This window comes from Lotus japonicus, chromosome 1 (assembly GCF_012489685.1).
Source record: "Lotus japonicus ecotype B-129 chromosome 1, LjGifu_v1.2".
Classification (NCBI taxonomy): domain Eukaryota; kingdom Viridiplantae; phylum Streptophyta; class Magnoliopsida; order Fabales; family Fabaceae; genus Lotus; species Lotus japonicus.
Window position 1 is genome coordinate 97725606 of NC_080041.1, and position 15755 is coordinate 97741360.

The 15755-nt window shown below is 38.8% G+C and overlaps 1 protein-coding gene across 1 annotated transcript; it reads left to right on the forward strand.

Moving 5' to 3' along the window:
- The first annotated feature begins 432 nt into the window (after positions 1–432).
- On the forward strand, positions 433–14799 carry LOC130728184 (uncharacterized). The gene is made up of 3 exons (XM_057579551.1): positions 433–1296; positions 1574–1687; positions 9019–14799. The coding sequence occupies exon 3, from the start codon at positions 9293–9295 to the stop codon at positions 11195–11197; it is 1905 nt and encodes a 634-aa protein (XP_057435534.1). The 5' UTR covers positions 433–1296; positions 1574–1687; positions 9019–9292; the 3' UTR covers positions 11198–14799.
- Positions 14800–15755: the final 956 nt, after the last annotated feature.

Consider the following 15755-nt stretch of genomic DNA (forward strand, 5'->3'; position numbering starts at 1 on the left):
GAGAATTGTGATTCTCTAATTTTCCTAGTTCTTTAATTTTAATTTTAGGGTATTGCGATGCCTAGTTATTTTAATTTTATGGTATTGTGATGTTCGCTAGGTATTTTGATCGTCCTAATTAACTGCCGATCTCATCCTTCTTAGCAAGCCCGCCCAAGCAAGACCTTGACGCTTTTCCACCTTCTCTGAATAATATCTATGGCGGGCTGGGTTTTATGTTGTAAAGACCTGCCCAGTCCAGACGCCTAGTTCCACCATTAACTATTATGATTCATTGACATTTGTTTCTATATACTCTTCACTTTTTTACTCGAATTAAATTTTGGTATCTTTTCATATTTGATTTAACTTTTTCTTCAAAAGGTCATCAAGACAATTGAGGCTAATATCAACACAAAATTTTATCTGGCATTTTACTTTGATTTTAGTTTTATTCAATTTTTTATTTTTGTTCTTTATTATTAAAAATCCCAAAAAAAATTACAAAGAATGCAAAAAAAAAGAAAGAAGAAAAGGCCCAATGGCCATAACAAACAAAAAAAGAGAGAAATAGGGGCTAACATTAGGGCCCAAGAGAGGAAGAAACTAGGAGCTTCTAAAGTGTTAATGCGTGGCCGGATGAGAAGGAAAAGGATGGGCAAAAAAGTAATTTTAACCAAAGTGAAGGCAAAATGGTAAATTTGATATTCAGAAACCATATCCCTATTTAAGCCACTTTTATGCCTCAGAATTGGAAAAAGGGGAGGAGCAGACCCTAAAAATTCATCAGCTTTCTCCTTTCTCTCCCATAACCCTAAGCACCGCTCATCCTCCACTCCAAACTCGTGACGCCGCGCGCCTTTGTGCAGGGCCTCGGTTGCGCCACCCCTATTCCCTCCCTTTATATGAGACCGTGTCGCTACCACCAACTATTTTTCTCCCTTAGATCGCGACACCACTACCTTTCTCGTCCTCCTCTTCAACAACACTGCCACTTTTCTCTTTCCAGATCCACCACCACCGCCACTCGTATTCACCGTTCCAGATCCGTCACACCACCACCACGCTCCTTCTCTTTCCAGGTCTCATCACATCCACCGTTTTTCCTCGTTCTAAATCGCGTTTCCTCTTCCTCTTGCAACCTTGCATCGTAAAAATCACCTCCTTTTTCGGTTCCGGCGCTGCCTTCGTTCTCTTGGTTCCAATACCATCACCGCTTATTCTCATCGTGACCCTGGTTGCAACAAGCCCCACAAGAACTACTCGTAGTAGCTTCTCCCAGAACTAGTCCTCATTCCAAATTTACCGTGTATCCAGGTACATACACTAAAGATAACCTTGCAATGATGATATAATAAACTTCAAATATGAACTTACCATATAAGTTTTTCTAGAGATTTTGTTTGTAGAAACCAACCAGGTAAATGTCATAAAAGCTTCTCTTACTATGAATTATATGTGTCATCGAACGTTTTGATGATCTATTTATAAAACTTAAGCTGAAACACATTTGAAAGCATATGAAACACTCTCCTACTATTATTATTCTTGTATGAAACAACTCATATTTTTGTTACTCCTATTGTTGTTGCAGTTGTTTCTGGTGTCTAATTTTGTTTAAAACTGGGTAGCTTCAAAGTGCTTCTGCTGCTTTTCTTTCTTGCATTCTTCTGGATCGCTCATTCAGTTCCATTTATTCTCATACATGGTGAGTTGTATTGTCTTTCTTCTTCTTTGTTGTTTCAATTCATTTACTTTTTGGTCCCAAAATTCTCATTGTGACTTGTTTGATAATTGATAATGTTGTCACCTCAAAGCTTTATCTTCTTCTTTTCTAAAATATAAAACTCATTATTCTCATCCACCCCTCAACAGCGTCGCCACTTCCTCCTTCCAGATCCACCACCACCGCTACCCGTACTCAATGTTCTAGATCCGTCACACAACCACCACGCTCCTTCTTTTTCAAGATCGCATCACCGCCGCCTCCTTTCCTCATTCGAGATCGTGTTTCCTCCGCCTCTTACAACCTTGCGTAACCACCATCGCATTTTCCTTTTTGGGTTCCAGCGCTGCCTTCGTTCGTTCTCTCTGGTTCCAGTACCATTGCCGCTTATTCTCGTCACGACCTTGGTTGGGAAAAGCCCCCACAAGAGCTACTATTAGTAGCTTCACCCTGAATTAATCCTCCTTCCAAAATTTCCCGTGTATCCAGGTGCATGCACTAAACTTAACCTTCCAATGATGGTATAATAAAATCCATATCTGGACTTACCATATAAGCTAGAGATTTTCTTTTTGTTGAAAAAATTCAAGTAAATGTGATAAAAGTTTCCCTTACTATGCATTATATGTGCCATCAAACCTTTTGATGATCTATATATAAAACTCAAGCCGAAACCTCCCTTACTATGCATTATATGTGCCATCAAACCTTTTTAATATACAAGCATTAAACTTAACCTCCCTTATACATTTTTCTATTTGTTTAAAATGGCCTAGTACATGTGATTAAAGCTTTCCTGTAGTTTACTTTTCATTGATGCTACATAAACTCAGAAGTTTAAACACATCTGAAAGCACCTAAAACACTGCTCTACTATATTGTTGCTCCTAGTCTAAAATACATCTAAAACTCTTACGGTTGTAGTACTTGTTGTTGGTACCTGAATTAGTTTGGAAATGGTTAACTCCAAGGTGCTTTTGATGCTTTTCTTTCTCATTCATTGCGATGGCTCATTCTATTCCCTTCATTCTCATACATGGTGGGTGGTATTTTCTTTCTTATTTCTCATTGTTTCATTCTTTTTCTTTTTTGCTCAGGTTTCTCATTGACTACTTGTTTGATAATGTGATCAAATCGAAGTTTTTTGTTCTTATTTTCTAATATATAAAACGTTCCATTCATTTTTCATGGTTTATTTCGGCTTATTTATGTTGTTACAAGTGATATTTGCATTTTTTGAACTCAAAGTTTTATCTTTTTCAATTTCTTCTTGGTTTGCAAGATCAAAGATGGGTTGCCTTGAGGGATGCATCCTCAAAGAAGAAGAATTAGGCCATTTGCTTTTGTTTGTTAAAAGAATTTCATGTTCTGAATGTCCAAAAACACAATGAGACTTGTAAATTGCGTATAGTTCATCCCATGGTTATCAAAACCGGACCGGACCGGCCGGTTTGATCGTTTAAACCGGTAACCGGACCAGTGACCGGTCTGAATTAACATGAAAACCGGACTATTATAAAACCGGTGATGAACCGGACGAACCGGCCAAAAATCGGTAAAACCGGTGAAAACCGGTGGGTTTTCGGTTGAACCGGTTCATGAACATATTCATAGAAAGTTAAATTTTTTTATACATAAAAAATTTAATCTTTGGTATATTCAAAAAGAGAGTGATGAGGGGAAGAGTGAGCTCAAGCGGTGTTGGACAAAGATGAAAGAGTTGGAATTGCTCCAGCAGCCATGTGAGTTGCAAGATGAACGTTTGGTTTGATAGAGCTTTGCCAGATGAATGTTGATAATGGCATAAAGCTGAGCAAGTGTGCATCAGATCTGAATGTTGTGCGGCACCAGACATAAGAAAAGTGGAGAAATGATTCAAGTTAAATATAAAGTGGCAAGAAACCCTACCTTCCTTGATTTGGGCTGGTCATTTTGAGCCCATATTATAGTCCATTCTTTTGCTCTTCTACTGGTGTGGCATTTGACAAATAAAAATACACCTAGCTATTGGATCTACAACTTACGTAAGAAACAACAAAACTTTATAATCATGAATTAATGGATATCGATTGTTAATTTAAACATATTATTCTATTATTTTGAAATTCTGACTATCTAAGTAATTTTTATTTATTGTATGAAGGTATATATTATTGGCTATTTTTATTCAATATTATCTTATATATTATATATTTATTTAAAATAAATTTATTTGATTTATTGCGGTTAAAACGGTTCGACCACGGTTCAATTACGGTTGAACCAATGAACCTTGAACCGGTGCCCTCACCGGTTTGATCACCGGTCCGGTTTTAATAACCTTGGTTCATCCCAATAATACACTCATTTTGTTTGAATCATGTATAGCCATAATATACTCATTTTGTTTTTGAACTTTGTGTTAGGTGTCATAATTGATTGCAGACTCGAGTAGTCGGAAACATGCTTGAGTCTTTAACCGATTGGTTGGGTTCTCAGGATTCTGCTTGTACGTCATTGCTAACTTTTTTGATATTTATTATACTCATTTGATTGTTACTTCCTGTTTGGTTATATTTACTTGGTCTATCTATATGGAGATTGGACATGGAAGATCGAATTCTTGGACCAAGCCCCTATTAAAACACGGAGTTCCTAGGTTGGGGTTTTGGATTTTTGGAAGATAGAAATCGAGCCCAAGACCTCCATCAAAACTTTGCGTTTTAATAGGGAATTAGTCCAAGATTCCAATCTTCCATTTCCAATATCCATACAGATGCACCAAGTAAATATTACCAAGCAGGAAATAACAATGAGATGAGTATAGTAAATATCAAGAAAGTTAGCAACGACATACAAGCAGTATCCTTAGGGAACCTAACCAATCAACTAAAAGCTCGAGCATGTTTCTGACTGCTCGAGTCCCATGTAATCAATTCCGACACACATAAATTTCAAAATTAAAATGAGTATATTATGACTACGCATGACTCAAACAAAATGAGGGTATCCTAGGGATGAATTATAAGAAATTTTCAAGTCTCATTGTGTTTTTGGACATTCAGAACATGAAATTTTATAAACGAACAAAAGAAAATGGCCTAATTCTTCTTCTCTAAGGATACAACCCTCAAGGTAGCCCATCTCTGATCTTGTAAACCAAGAAGAAATTGAAGAAACATAAAACTTTGAGTTCACAAAATGCAAAGATCACTGGTAGGAACATAAATAAGCAGAAATAAACCATGAAAAGTGAATGGAGCGTTTTATATTTTACAAAATAAGAAGAAAAAACTTCGAGTTGATCACATTATCAAACAACAGTCAATGAGAAACCTGAGCAAAAAGAAAAAGATGAAACAATGAGAAAATTATAAGAAAGAAAATACCACTCACCATGTATGTGAATGAAGGTAATAGAGTGAGACATGGCTATGAATGAGAGAAAGAAAAGCATCATAAGCACCTTGGAGTTAACCATTTCCAAACGAATTCAGGTGCCAACAACAAGTACTACAATAGTAGAAGTTTTAGATGTATTTCAGACTAGGAACAACAATATAGTAGAGCAGTGTTTCAGGTGCTTTCAGATGTGTTTAAACTTTTGAGTTTATATAGCATCAAAAGGTTCAATGGAAAGTAAATTACAGAAAAGCTTTAATCACATGTACCAAGTTGTTTTAAACAAATAGAAAAATGTATAAGGGAGGTTAAGTTTAATGCTTGCATTTGGATACAAGATAAGTTTTCACATTGAAAGGAGAATTAATTATGGAATAAGCTACTCTATAGCTTTTGTAGGACCAGAATTGATTTGAAACGTGAACCAACATGCTCTTAGTCACATGCCAAGAAAAGTGAACCTGGTAGTAGACTATTTGGTTAAAGTGGGGTTGCAGAATAAGAAAAGCATGAAGATTTTGAAGACCCTCCACCTTTCGTGAATGCTCATACTTTATATCAGAAGATGTCAGAGTTTGGTTTTTCCTTTTTAGTTCTTTTCTTGTTTTAAAATTCTTTGTTTAGCTGTTTTGTTTTAGTTTTTTAGCCATTTTAATTTAATTTTAAGCTTAATGATAATTTGCGTCCTTTACTTCTTATTTAAACGACTTTGATCCTTATTTATTTTGAATTGTAAAATTGTAGTCTCATCAATAACTCTGGAACAAATAGCTAATTTTTGTCTTCCCTAATGTAGTGATGGACTTCACTCATGACCCATATTTATCATACTATAACTCTTCTATTTTGGTAAGTCATTCAACCTTCCTCCTACTTTCCCCATGTTTGCATGTTCAAGCACAATGAAAGTTACAAACTCGTAGTGTTTCCTTGTGGGCTAATTCATTGTTGGGCTAGTGGCTGGCAGTGGGCGTCGACCCTTCCCACCGTCACGGTGTCAGCTATCCTCCTCCTATATTGGCTGCTCAACATGAGCAAATTCAGGCGTTCTTTGCGCGGATGCAGTCAATGGTCCGTGTGACCCATGACCACTAGTAGCTTCATATGCGACCCCTCTAATTCAAGCCATAATAAAGCCGCAATAAAATAAATTAGATGTAGTTAAAAAAAAATTAACAATCATATCATACACAAAAATTTCGTAATTTTAGCCGATTTTAAGAATGTGAATGTATTCTTTTACTAGTGCAATCCAGTACTACTAGAAAACATTCCAACTTATAACTATAAAATTCTAAAATCCAGAATGTATTCTATTACAACCGGGTATTCTATTACAACCGGATTTTAGAGTCTGGTAGTGTTGCTATGGTACGAGGCATTACTACTGGATTCTAAAATTCGCTAGTAATAAAATACTTTTGGGTTTTAAAATTTTGTAAGTCTAAACCTACCCTAGCACCTAGTTCTAAAACCCGGTACCGGTTTCTAAAATCAAGTAAGTAAAAGTTTACCTATACTGTCAGGTTCTAAAATCTAGTACTACACTATCACTACCAATTTTTAAAACCCGATAACACGAAGTTTCGCTCCATGGCAAAAGCTTCGTCACATATAGAATAAAAGAAAGGCTTAATTGCAACTTTGGTCCCCAATGTTTACTAATGCCACGATTTTGGTCCCCCACCTAATTTAATTACATGGATGGTCCCCGACGTTGTAGGTCGTGTGCAACGTTAGTTCTACCGTTTATTTCTTAATGGAGGAGGCTTACGTGGACGTCTAGTTGGAGAGAAAAAGGAAGTATGAGGAGAAAGGGAAGCACGTGAGTATCACGTGAACTCACGTGAACCTTATATGAACTCACGTGAGTATTACGTGATACTCACGTGCTTCTCTCTCTCCTCATACCTCCTTTCTCTCTCCAATTGGACGTCCACGTAAGCCTCCTCCATTAAGAAATAAACGGTAGAACTAACGTTGCACACGACCTACAACGTCGGGGACCATCCATGTAATTAAATTAGGTGGGGGACCAAAATCATGGTATTGGTATACGTCGGGGACCAAAGTTGCAATTAAGCCTAAAAGAAATGACAAAAAAAGAATCAATAGCAAGGAGAGGAAGATGCTTACTAGATGAGCACAATGTGATAGCAAGGAGAGACGGAGTGAGAGCCTTGAGGGAGTTAAAGGAGTAGAGAGAAGGGGAAGAGATGGTGAGCTTGAGTCGTGTAGAAGAGAGAAGGAGAAGCGGTAGTGTGTTGTGTTACAAAAAGGATATAGGTATTTTAGGGTTATTAGGAAATTTAGTGGTGTGGTTTGGAGTGGGGTAGAGATGGCAAGAAAACCCAAACCCGTGGGGCCCAACCCGAACCCAACCTGAAATTTCGGGTGAAACCCGATTTCTTTGGGTTTGGGTGTGGGTTTGGGTTTCACCCGAATTTTAAAACATGTTTGGGTATGGGTGTGGGATTGAATAACCCGCACCCAAACACAAACTCAAACCCGAATTTGTGGTTGTTTTTGTTATTTTGTTATATTATTTGTGATTGTTGTTCTTTGTTGAATACTTCGACTGAAAAGTTTAATTAGAAGAATATTGAAGAATGAAGTTTAATTAGACATTTAGAATTGAGATGTTTATAAATCCATAAATTATGTTGTTTATCAGCTTATGTTCATGAACTCTAATTTTTCCTTTGTATTGGAAAGATGATGAGGTTTAATCAACTTATATTAATGTTGTTTCCGGATCGGGTATTTGAGTTTTTTGCGGGTTCGGTGCTCACATCGGGTTTTGGGTTTTGGTAACCCAAAACCCAGGGGTTTGGGTTTAACTTTTGCACCCATATTGGGTTTGTGTTTGAATTTGGATTTAGGTGTTAAGTTCGGGTTCGGGTGTGGGAATGACCAAACCCGCACCCACGGGACCCATTGCCAACCCTAGAGTGGGGTGGTGTTTTTATAAACCTCTTTGTTTTTGTCAAAGTTTGACCTCATCTAAGACTTTTTCTTTATCTGCCAAATTTTCCGTAGTTAATCCTGTCTTTCATAGGAGCAGTTTGAAAGCGATAAAGCTACATGGTTACAAGTCCAAAAAAAAAATCAATATTTGATCCCTTAAGATGATTTTGGATTGGGATAATGAGTAAGTTGAGAGTTTTAATGCTACCAATATTGTATGCATAAAAAAAATCATTTCATTCACCTCTTTTCTTTATTTTAAGTTTTGCTATTCTTTTTTTGTTACTGATATTCTATGCGCACGTTGAACGTTTTTTTATTTGTTTTTAATTTACCCTTTTTTAATTCCTTTATGTTTGTTCTATTTTCATTTTCTAAATGTTATGTTACTTATTTCACACATCCGTTTCGATTATAGGCCTTTGGGTTAAATCTTGAATCAGTATTCTTCTGTATAAGAAGGTTATCGGGACAGGGCGATGGGGGATGTAACAAAACTTAAAGGGATAAAGAATGAAACTGCTATGTAAATTCTAGAATCTCTGGCAAGAATTGATAGTTTCTGATGAATGAAAATAGCTACAGGGTCGTTCCTGGGCGCTTCATGGAACGGACATTCAGAGTCCCCAAATTCTTAAATATACCAAGAGTACCGCTCTCATTTTACTGACAAACAATTCTGTAGCCCAATCCCTTGCTTGTTCGTTTCACATAGGCTACATGTAGAAGATGCGCATGAAGGATTGGAAATTAGAGCCTGAATGTCTCATGGGAGTATTTTAATAGATTAAATCATAATCATTCAAAACTATCTAATGGTTATTACTAAATGCTCTCACCTCTCACCTCTCACCATAAACCGCTTGTGTCTCTTAATACGCCACCTTCACACCGATAACTTTTGCCATTTTCTTAGATAAAATTTGGCAATGTTTTTTTACAGGTTTTGTTATAATATTTTTCAGATATGGTCTGGTAGAGACGAAGCAATTGGGCTGACTAAAACTTATGTATCAAATGGGCCGGGCAACCCATGGTCCAGCCGGACCAAAACCCAAGCTATAAATAAAAGAGGACCGCCCAAGCAGCAGGATCCTATCATTTCACGCATTTTTACTTGCTTTGTTTACTTTCGCTTGCTCTCTAAATTGGTTAGCCTTAGTCTGTGGTTCCATACCGGAACATTGGCGCCCACCGTGGGGCCGAAGGATACTTTCCTAGGCTTCGTTTTTAACCAAGATGGTGACTCGATCCGGGGCGAACGGAGAGAGGAATCATGTTCAACAAAATGATGTTCCTCCTGATGTTCTTCAGCGGATCATGGACGATCTCAATGAACTTCGTCAACATAATCAACAGTTACAGAATCAACTTACTGATATCAATCAGACTCAGGGTTTACGAGAGGGCGATCGAAGAATGGCTGAGACGGTGGTGGATTTTCAACCTTTCACAGAGGAAATAGCGAACACCGCCGTCCCAGACAATTTGAAGACGTTGAAGCTTGACTCTTACTATGGCGATTCAGATCCAAAGGACCATTTAGTGTATTTCAACACGAAAATGGTCATTGTAGGCGCATCAGACGCGTTGAAATGCAAAATGTTACCATCCACTTTTAAGAAATCGGCGATGATTTGGTTTACAACTCTGCCGTCAAGGTCAATTGTCAATTTCACGGAATTATCTACAAAATTCTTGTCTCAGTTTTCTACCAGCCGTGCACAAAAAGTAACTCCGGCGACATTATTCAATGTTCGTCAAGGACCAAATGAGACTTTGCAGTCTTACATGGGGCGTTTCAATCAATTATCTGTTCATTTGGAAGATAAAATGCCAGAAATTTGCATTGCAGCTTTTGAATTGGGCTTGAAGCCGGGTGGTTTGAACAGTAATTTGAGTAGAAAACCTGTGGAGACAATGGCGCATTTACGCGAAAGGGTACAAGGATACATCAGGGAGGAGCAGAGTGATCAGATCAAGAACAACCGCCCGAATGCAGCGGTTCCAGGGCAGAAACAGCAGTTTGAGGCGAAGAAGGGAGCGGTTGCAGATCAATATTCGAAGGGATGGACCGAACGTGGCAACGCAGGGTATAACAATCGTAACCGTTATGACGGCCGATTTGATAATCGTTCTAATTTCAAAAATCGTGCTCAACCGTATGGAGTGCGTGGGCCAGGACATTCGATGACGTGGACTTGGAACCAAAATGATCGTGCAGTTCCTTTGGCGGTTAATTTGACTGAAGCTTTGAACACGTGTTTGGAGGCGAACGTTATTCGTTTTCCACGACAGCCAAAGCCGTCAACGGGTTATGTGGATAAGAAGAAGTGGTGTGAGTATCATAGGATTTCGGGACATAATACTGATGATTGTTTCACGCTGAAGAAAGAGATAGAGAAATTGGTGAAGGCTGGATGTGTGAAACAGCTTGAGGGACGAAGCAATTCTGATGAGGCAGGCACTTCAGTAAGGCGAACTGAAGATGGAAAAGAAATTGAAGGTGACGGTCAAGATAGGCAGTCGGATGGAAAAGCAAAGGGGCGGATTCATTCTATTTTCGGTGGATTTCGCGGTGGAGGAATGACTAACTCAGCTCGTAAGAGGTACGTCCATTCCATTAATGCTGTTTATTCTAACGATTGGGGAAGTTGGGCAACCAATCAACCCGATATAACGTTTACTGTGCGAGATTTTGAGGGAATCCAACCTCATGAAGACGACCCAATTTTTGTAATGCTGAGAATTGCTGATTACGAAATTGAGAGGGTACTTCTGGATCAAGGAAGCTCGGCGGATTTGATTTATGGTGATGCTTTTGAAAAGTTGGGGCTAAATGAATCTGATTTGTTGCCTTATGATGGCTCTTTGGTGGGTTTTTCCAGAGAAAAAGTATTTGTTCGAGGGTATGTGGAGCTGAAGACTGTCTTTGGAGAAGGGAAAAATGCGGAGACATTTGCTATTAAGTTTTTGGTAGTAAAATGTACTTCGCCGTATAATGTACTCATTGGGAGGCCATCACTAAACAGATTGGGGGCGATCATTTCTACACGACACTTAACAGCTAAGTATCCGTTGAGCAAAGGAGGCGTTGGAGTTTTAAAGGCTGATCAAATGGTTGCTCGAAAGTGTTATTCATAAAGTTTCAAGCAGTATGGGCATATGGGAAAGAAGGCAGTGAAAGAGGGGCATCGAGTATATGAGGTGAATGTAGATTAGGCGGACGTTAGTTTGGATCCTCGTGATGGATTCATTGAGCATAAGATGACATCAGAGGAGGAAACTAAGGCGATCCAGATTGGTGAACGAAATTTGAAAGTGGGTGTCAATTTAACTACAAGTCAAGAGAACAGGTTGGTAAAGTTGTTATCTGAGAATATGGATTTATTTGCATGGAGTGCAAAGGATCTACCAGGAATCGATCCGGAATTTATATGTCACAAATTGGCTTTAAATCCTGGGGCGAAACCAGTTGTTCAATTCAAAAGAAAGATGGGCGAAGAAAAGGCAGAGGCAGTAAAGGTGGAAACTAACAAGCTACTGGAAGCTGGATTCATCAGGGAGGTTAAATATCCGACATGGTTGGCTAATGTGGTAATGGTGAAGAAGGCTAATGGGAAGTGGCGAATGTGCACAGATTATACAGATTTGAACAAGCATTGTCCTAAGGATTCTTATCCTTTACCGAATATTGATAAGCTTGTAGATAGGGCGTCGGGATTCGGAATGCTCAGCCTCATGGATGCATATTCAGGGTATCATCAGATAAGAATGTACCAGCCCGATGAAGAGAAGACAGCTTTTATGACAAATCAGGCGAACTATTGTTATCAAACTATGCCATTTGGGCTGAAGAATGCGGGAGCAACATACCAAAGGCTGATGGATAGGGTGTTTGACAAGCAGGTGGGGCGGAATATGGAGATTTATGTAGATGACATGGTGGTCAAGTCAGAAGAAATGATGGCGCACTGTTCTGATCTTGAAGAAGCGTTTGGCGAGCTAAGAAAGCATAACACGAGGCTTAATCCAGAAAAGTGTTCGTTTGGAATTCAAAGTGGAAAGTTTTTGGGTTTCATGATCACAAGGAGAGGAATTGAGGCGAATCCTGATAAGTGTAAGGCGATACTTGATATGCAGAGTCCAACCTCAGTTAAAGATGTGCAGAAATTAACAGGAAGGATAGCAGCTTTATCCATGTTTCTTCCGTGTTCTGGGGAAAAATCAGCACCATTCTTTCAATGCTTAAGGAAGAACAAAACTTTTCAGTGGTCTGAAGAATGTGAAAGGGCGTTCAAAAGTTTGAAGAGTCATTTGTCCAGGCCACCAATTTTAGCCAAACCAATTCCAGGTATTTCATTATCAATGTTTATTTCCATATCTGATAATGCAGTTAGTTCAGTCTTGTTGCAAGAGAATAAAGATGATCTGAGGATCATCTATTTTGTGAGTCATGCTCTTCAAGGAGCCGAAGCTAGATACCAGAAAATTGAAAAGGCTGCATTAGCTTTAATCATATCCGCCAGGAAATTAAGACCTTATTTTCAAGGCTTTCCAATTGTGGTAAAAACATATTTGCCACTTCGCCAAGTTTTGCAAAAGCCTGATCTGGCTGGAAGAATGGTTTCCTGAGCTGTTGAGTTGTCAGAATTTGAAATCACTTTTGACAGGAAAGGTCTGGTTAAAGCACAAGTATTGGTGGATTTTGTCAATGAAATGTCTTCCAGTGAGAAAACTATGGAAGTTGGCGAATGGAGTTTGTCTGTAGATGGTTCATCTAATATCAAGGGAAGTGGAGCTGGAATAATTTTAGAAGGACCAGGTGGCGTGACAGTTGAGCAGCCACTCAAGTTTGACTTCAAAGCAAGCAATAATCAGGCAGAGTATGAAGCTATAATTGCAGGTTTGAAGTTGGCGATCGAGATGGGGGTCAAGAGCATAATGATTAAAACAGATTCTCAAATAGTTTCCAGGCAAATTCAGGGTGAATATCAGGCGAGGGACGCACAGTTGGCTAAGTATTTATTGAAAGCTCAGGGGTTGATAAAGCAGATAGGCACAGTGCAGGTCAATTATGTTCCGCGGGAGGAAAATACAAGGGCGGATATTCTGTCAAAGTTAGCAAGCACCAAGAAGCCAGGAAACAATAAGTTAGTCATCCAGGAAGTTTTAAGCAGCCCGAGTATCGAAGAGGATGAGACAATGATGGTGTTAACTTTAGCAGATTCAGATTGGATGGGGCGTATCAAAAAGTGTTTGGAGGCAGAGGGCTCTGATGTGTTGACATTTTCTAAGGATCAAATTCGCGAGGCAAGTCATTACACATTGCTGGGAGATCAATTGTACAGAAGAGGGATTGGAGTGCCTTTATTGAGATGTGTCTCTAAAGATGAGGCGGAAAGAATCATGTTTGAGGTTCATGAGGGTGTGTGTGCAAGTCATGTGGGGGGCAGATCTTTGGCGGCGAAAGTGCTCAGAGCAGGGTTCTATTGACCAACTTTACGAGGGGACTGTATGGAATATGTGAAGAAATGTGATAAATGTCAAATTTATGCAGATTTACATAAGGCGCCGCCTGAAACTCTTAGCTCAATGAGTTCGTCGTGGCCATTTGCAATGTGGGGAGTGGATATTCTGGGACCGTTCACTCCAGCAGGTTCTCAGATCAGATTTATTTTGGTTGCGGTAGACTATTTTACTAAGTGGATTGAGGCGGAATCAATGGCGAAAATAACAGCCGAAAAAGTCAAAAAGTTTTATTGGAGAAAATTGGTTTGTAGATTTGGCGTTCCAGCAACTATCGTCTCAGACAATGGAACACAGTTCACTAGCAGGAGTGTGAAGGATTTTTGTGCTGAAATGGGAATTGAGATGCGCTTCGCCTCAGTTGAGCACCCTCAGACAAATGGTCAAGTAGAGTCAGCGAATAAAGTCATTCTTAATGGAATTAGAAAGCGTCTAGGCGAAGCTAAAGGATTGTGGGCAGAAGAGTTAATCACGGTCATTTGGGCGTACAATACTACTCCTCAATCAACTACTGGCGAATCGCCTTTTAAGTTGACTTACGGGGTAGATGCTATGATCCCAGCAGAATTGCAAGATGTAACTTTCAGGGTGGCAACTTATAATGAAGAGCAGAATGACTTGAATAGATTGGTTGATCTCAATTTAGCAGAGGAAACGCAAGCAGAAGTTCGTTTGAGGCAAGCAATGGTAAAACAGAGGTCGGAAAGGCGATACAATTCTAGAGTGGTTCCGAGGCAAATGAAAGTTGGAGATTTGGTTCTGCGTAGGAAGGCGAAGGGGCCTGATGATTCGAAGTTATCACCTAATTGGGAAGGACCTTACAGGATTCTGCGAGAGCTTGGTCAAGGGGCGTATCATTTGGAAGAGCTATCGGGGCGAAGGGTACCGAGGGCTTGGAATGCACAGCATCTCCGTTACTATTACAGTTGAAGTGCATGGTGGTTCGTTCAGTTTGTTTTGTGTTGTACAGTTTGGTTCAGTGTATGTTTTTCCAAGATCATGTTTCGTTGTTTCAGTTTGTGTGTGTTGAAGTCTACGTTTGTTGGTTGTATCGTTTAAGACTATGTTTGTTGTGTAAGACTAAATTTGATGCACTCTTTTCTCTACCCCAGGCGGGAGAGTTTTTAACGAGGCATCAACTATTAATGAATAACAGGTATGCACTCTTTTCTCTACCCCAGGCGGGAGAGTTTTTAACGAGGCATAACCTTTTTAAAGTGATCAAGGGCGTATCATTTTACTTATCTCTTTTACCCATAGCGGAAACTTGTCAACTAAGGTCTATCAATTGGGCGACGTCAGACAATTGAGAAAAAAGTAGGTCTCTTAAAACAAGAGCATTCGACCACGAATTCATAAGCACAGTCTTAAATTGGATTTAAGCTTGTCCAAACTAAGCACAAGTCTCCACGCGAGCATACTAATGAAATCAAATATTTTGACTTTGATTTCTATGAATAACTATGTCAAAAATGAAAAATTTGACTAAGTTATATACACAAAGGCCTTATGATTCCAAAGTAGTTGATTAAGTTTAAATTTTTTCAACATTTAAAGAGATTCACTCAAGAGTATTTTACTATGTACGGTAAAATGTGAGAGTAACGAATTCAACTAAATGACGAAGGCGGACCGATTCTGGTGAAAGGTTAGTAAATGTCATTTATGTTAAGTTATATTTTGAAGTTGTATGATAATTTGAATAACTAAGTGAAGTTATGCTTATATTTTCTAGTTATATGATAACTTGGATGATTAAGTAAAGTTATGCTCAGTTATAGAGTTAGTTTCTGCAATAGTTGTTTGGATGAATTAGGGATAATGTTATTACAGAAATTATGAAGTTTTCCATTTTAGGCGAAGAAATTATGACATATGTGGTTTTTTAGGCGAAACAAGTAAAATGTGAAGTACTCATGTAAATGCTGAAAGGAAATTCATTACGTTAAGGGAAAGTTCAGTACATAAAAGCGAAGAAAGAAAGGGACGAAAATTAAAGAGACCAGAGGTCTTTTACATAATTTGCTAAAAGGAAAAGAAGCAAGACTTGCAGCTAGTGGTTTTCTCCTTCTCCTTCTTTGGTGTTGACATTTTCCTCTTCATTCTTTTCTTCCTCTTGTTCTGCTTCTTCTTCTTCTTCTTCTTCTTCTTCTTCTTCTTCTTCTTCTTCTTC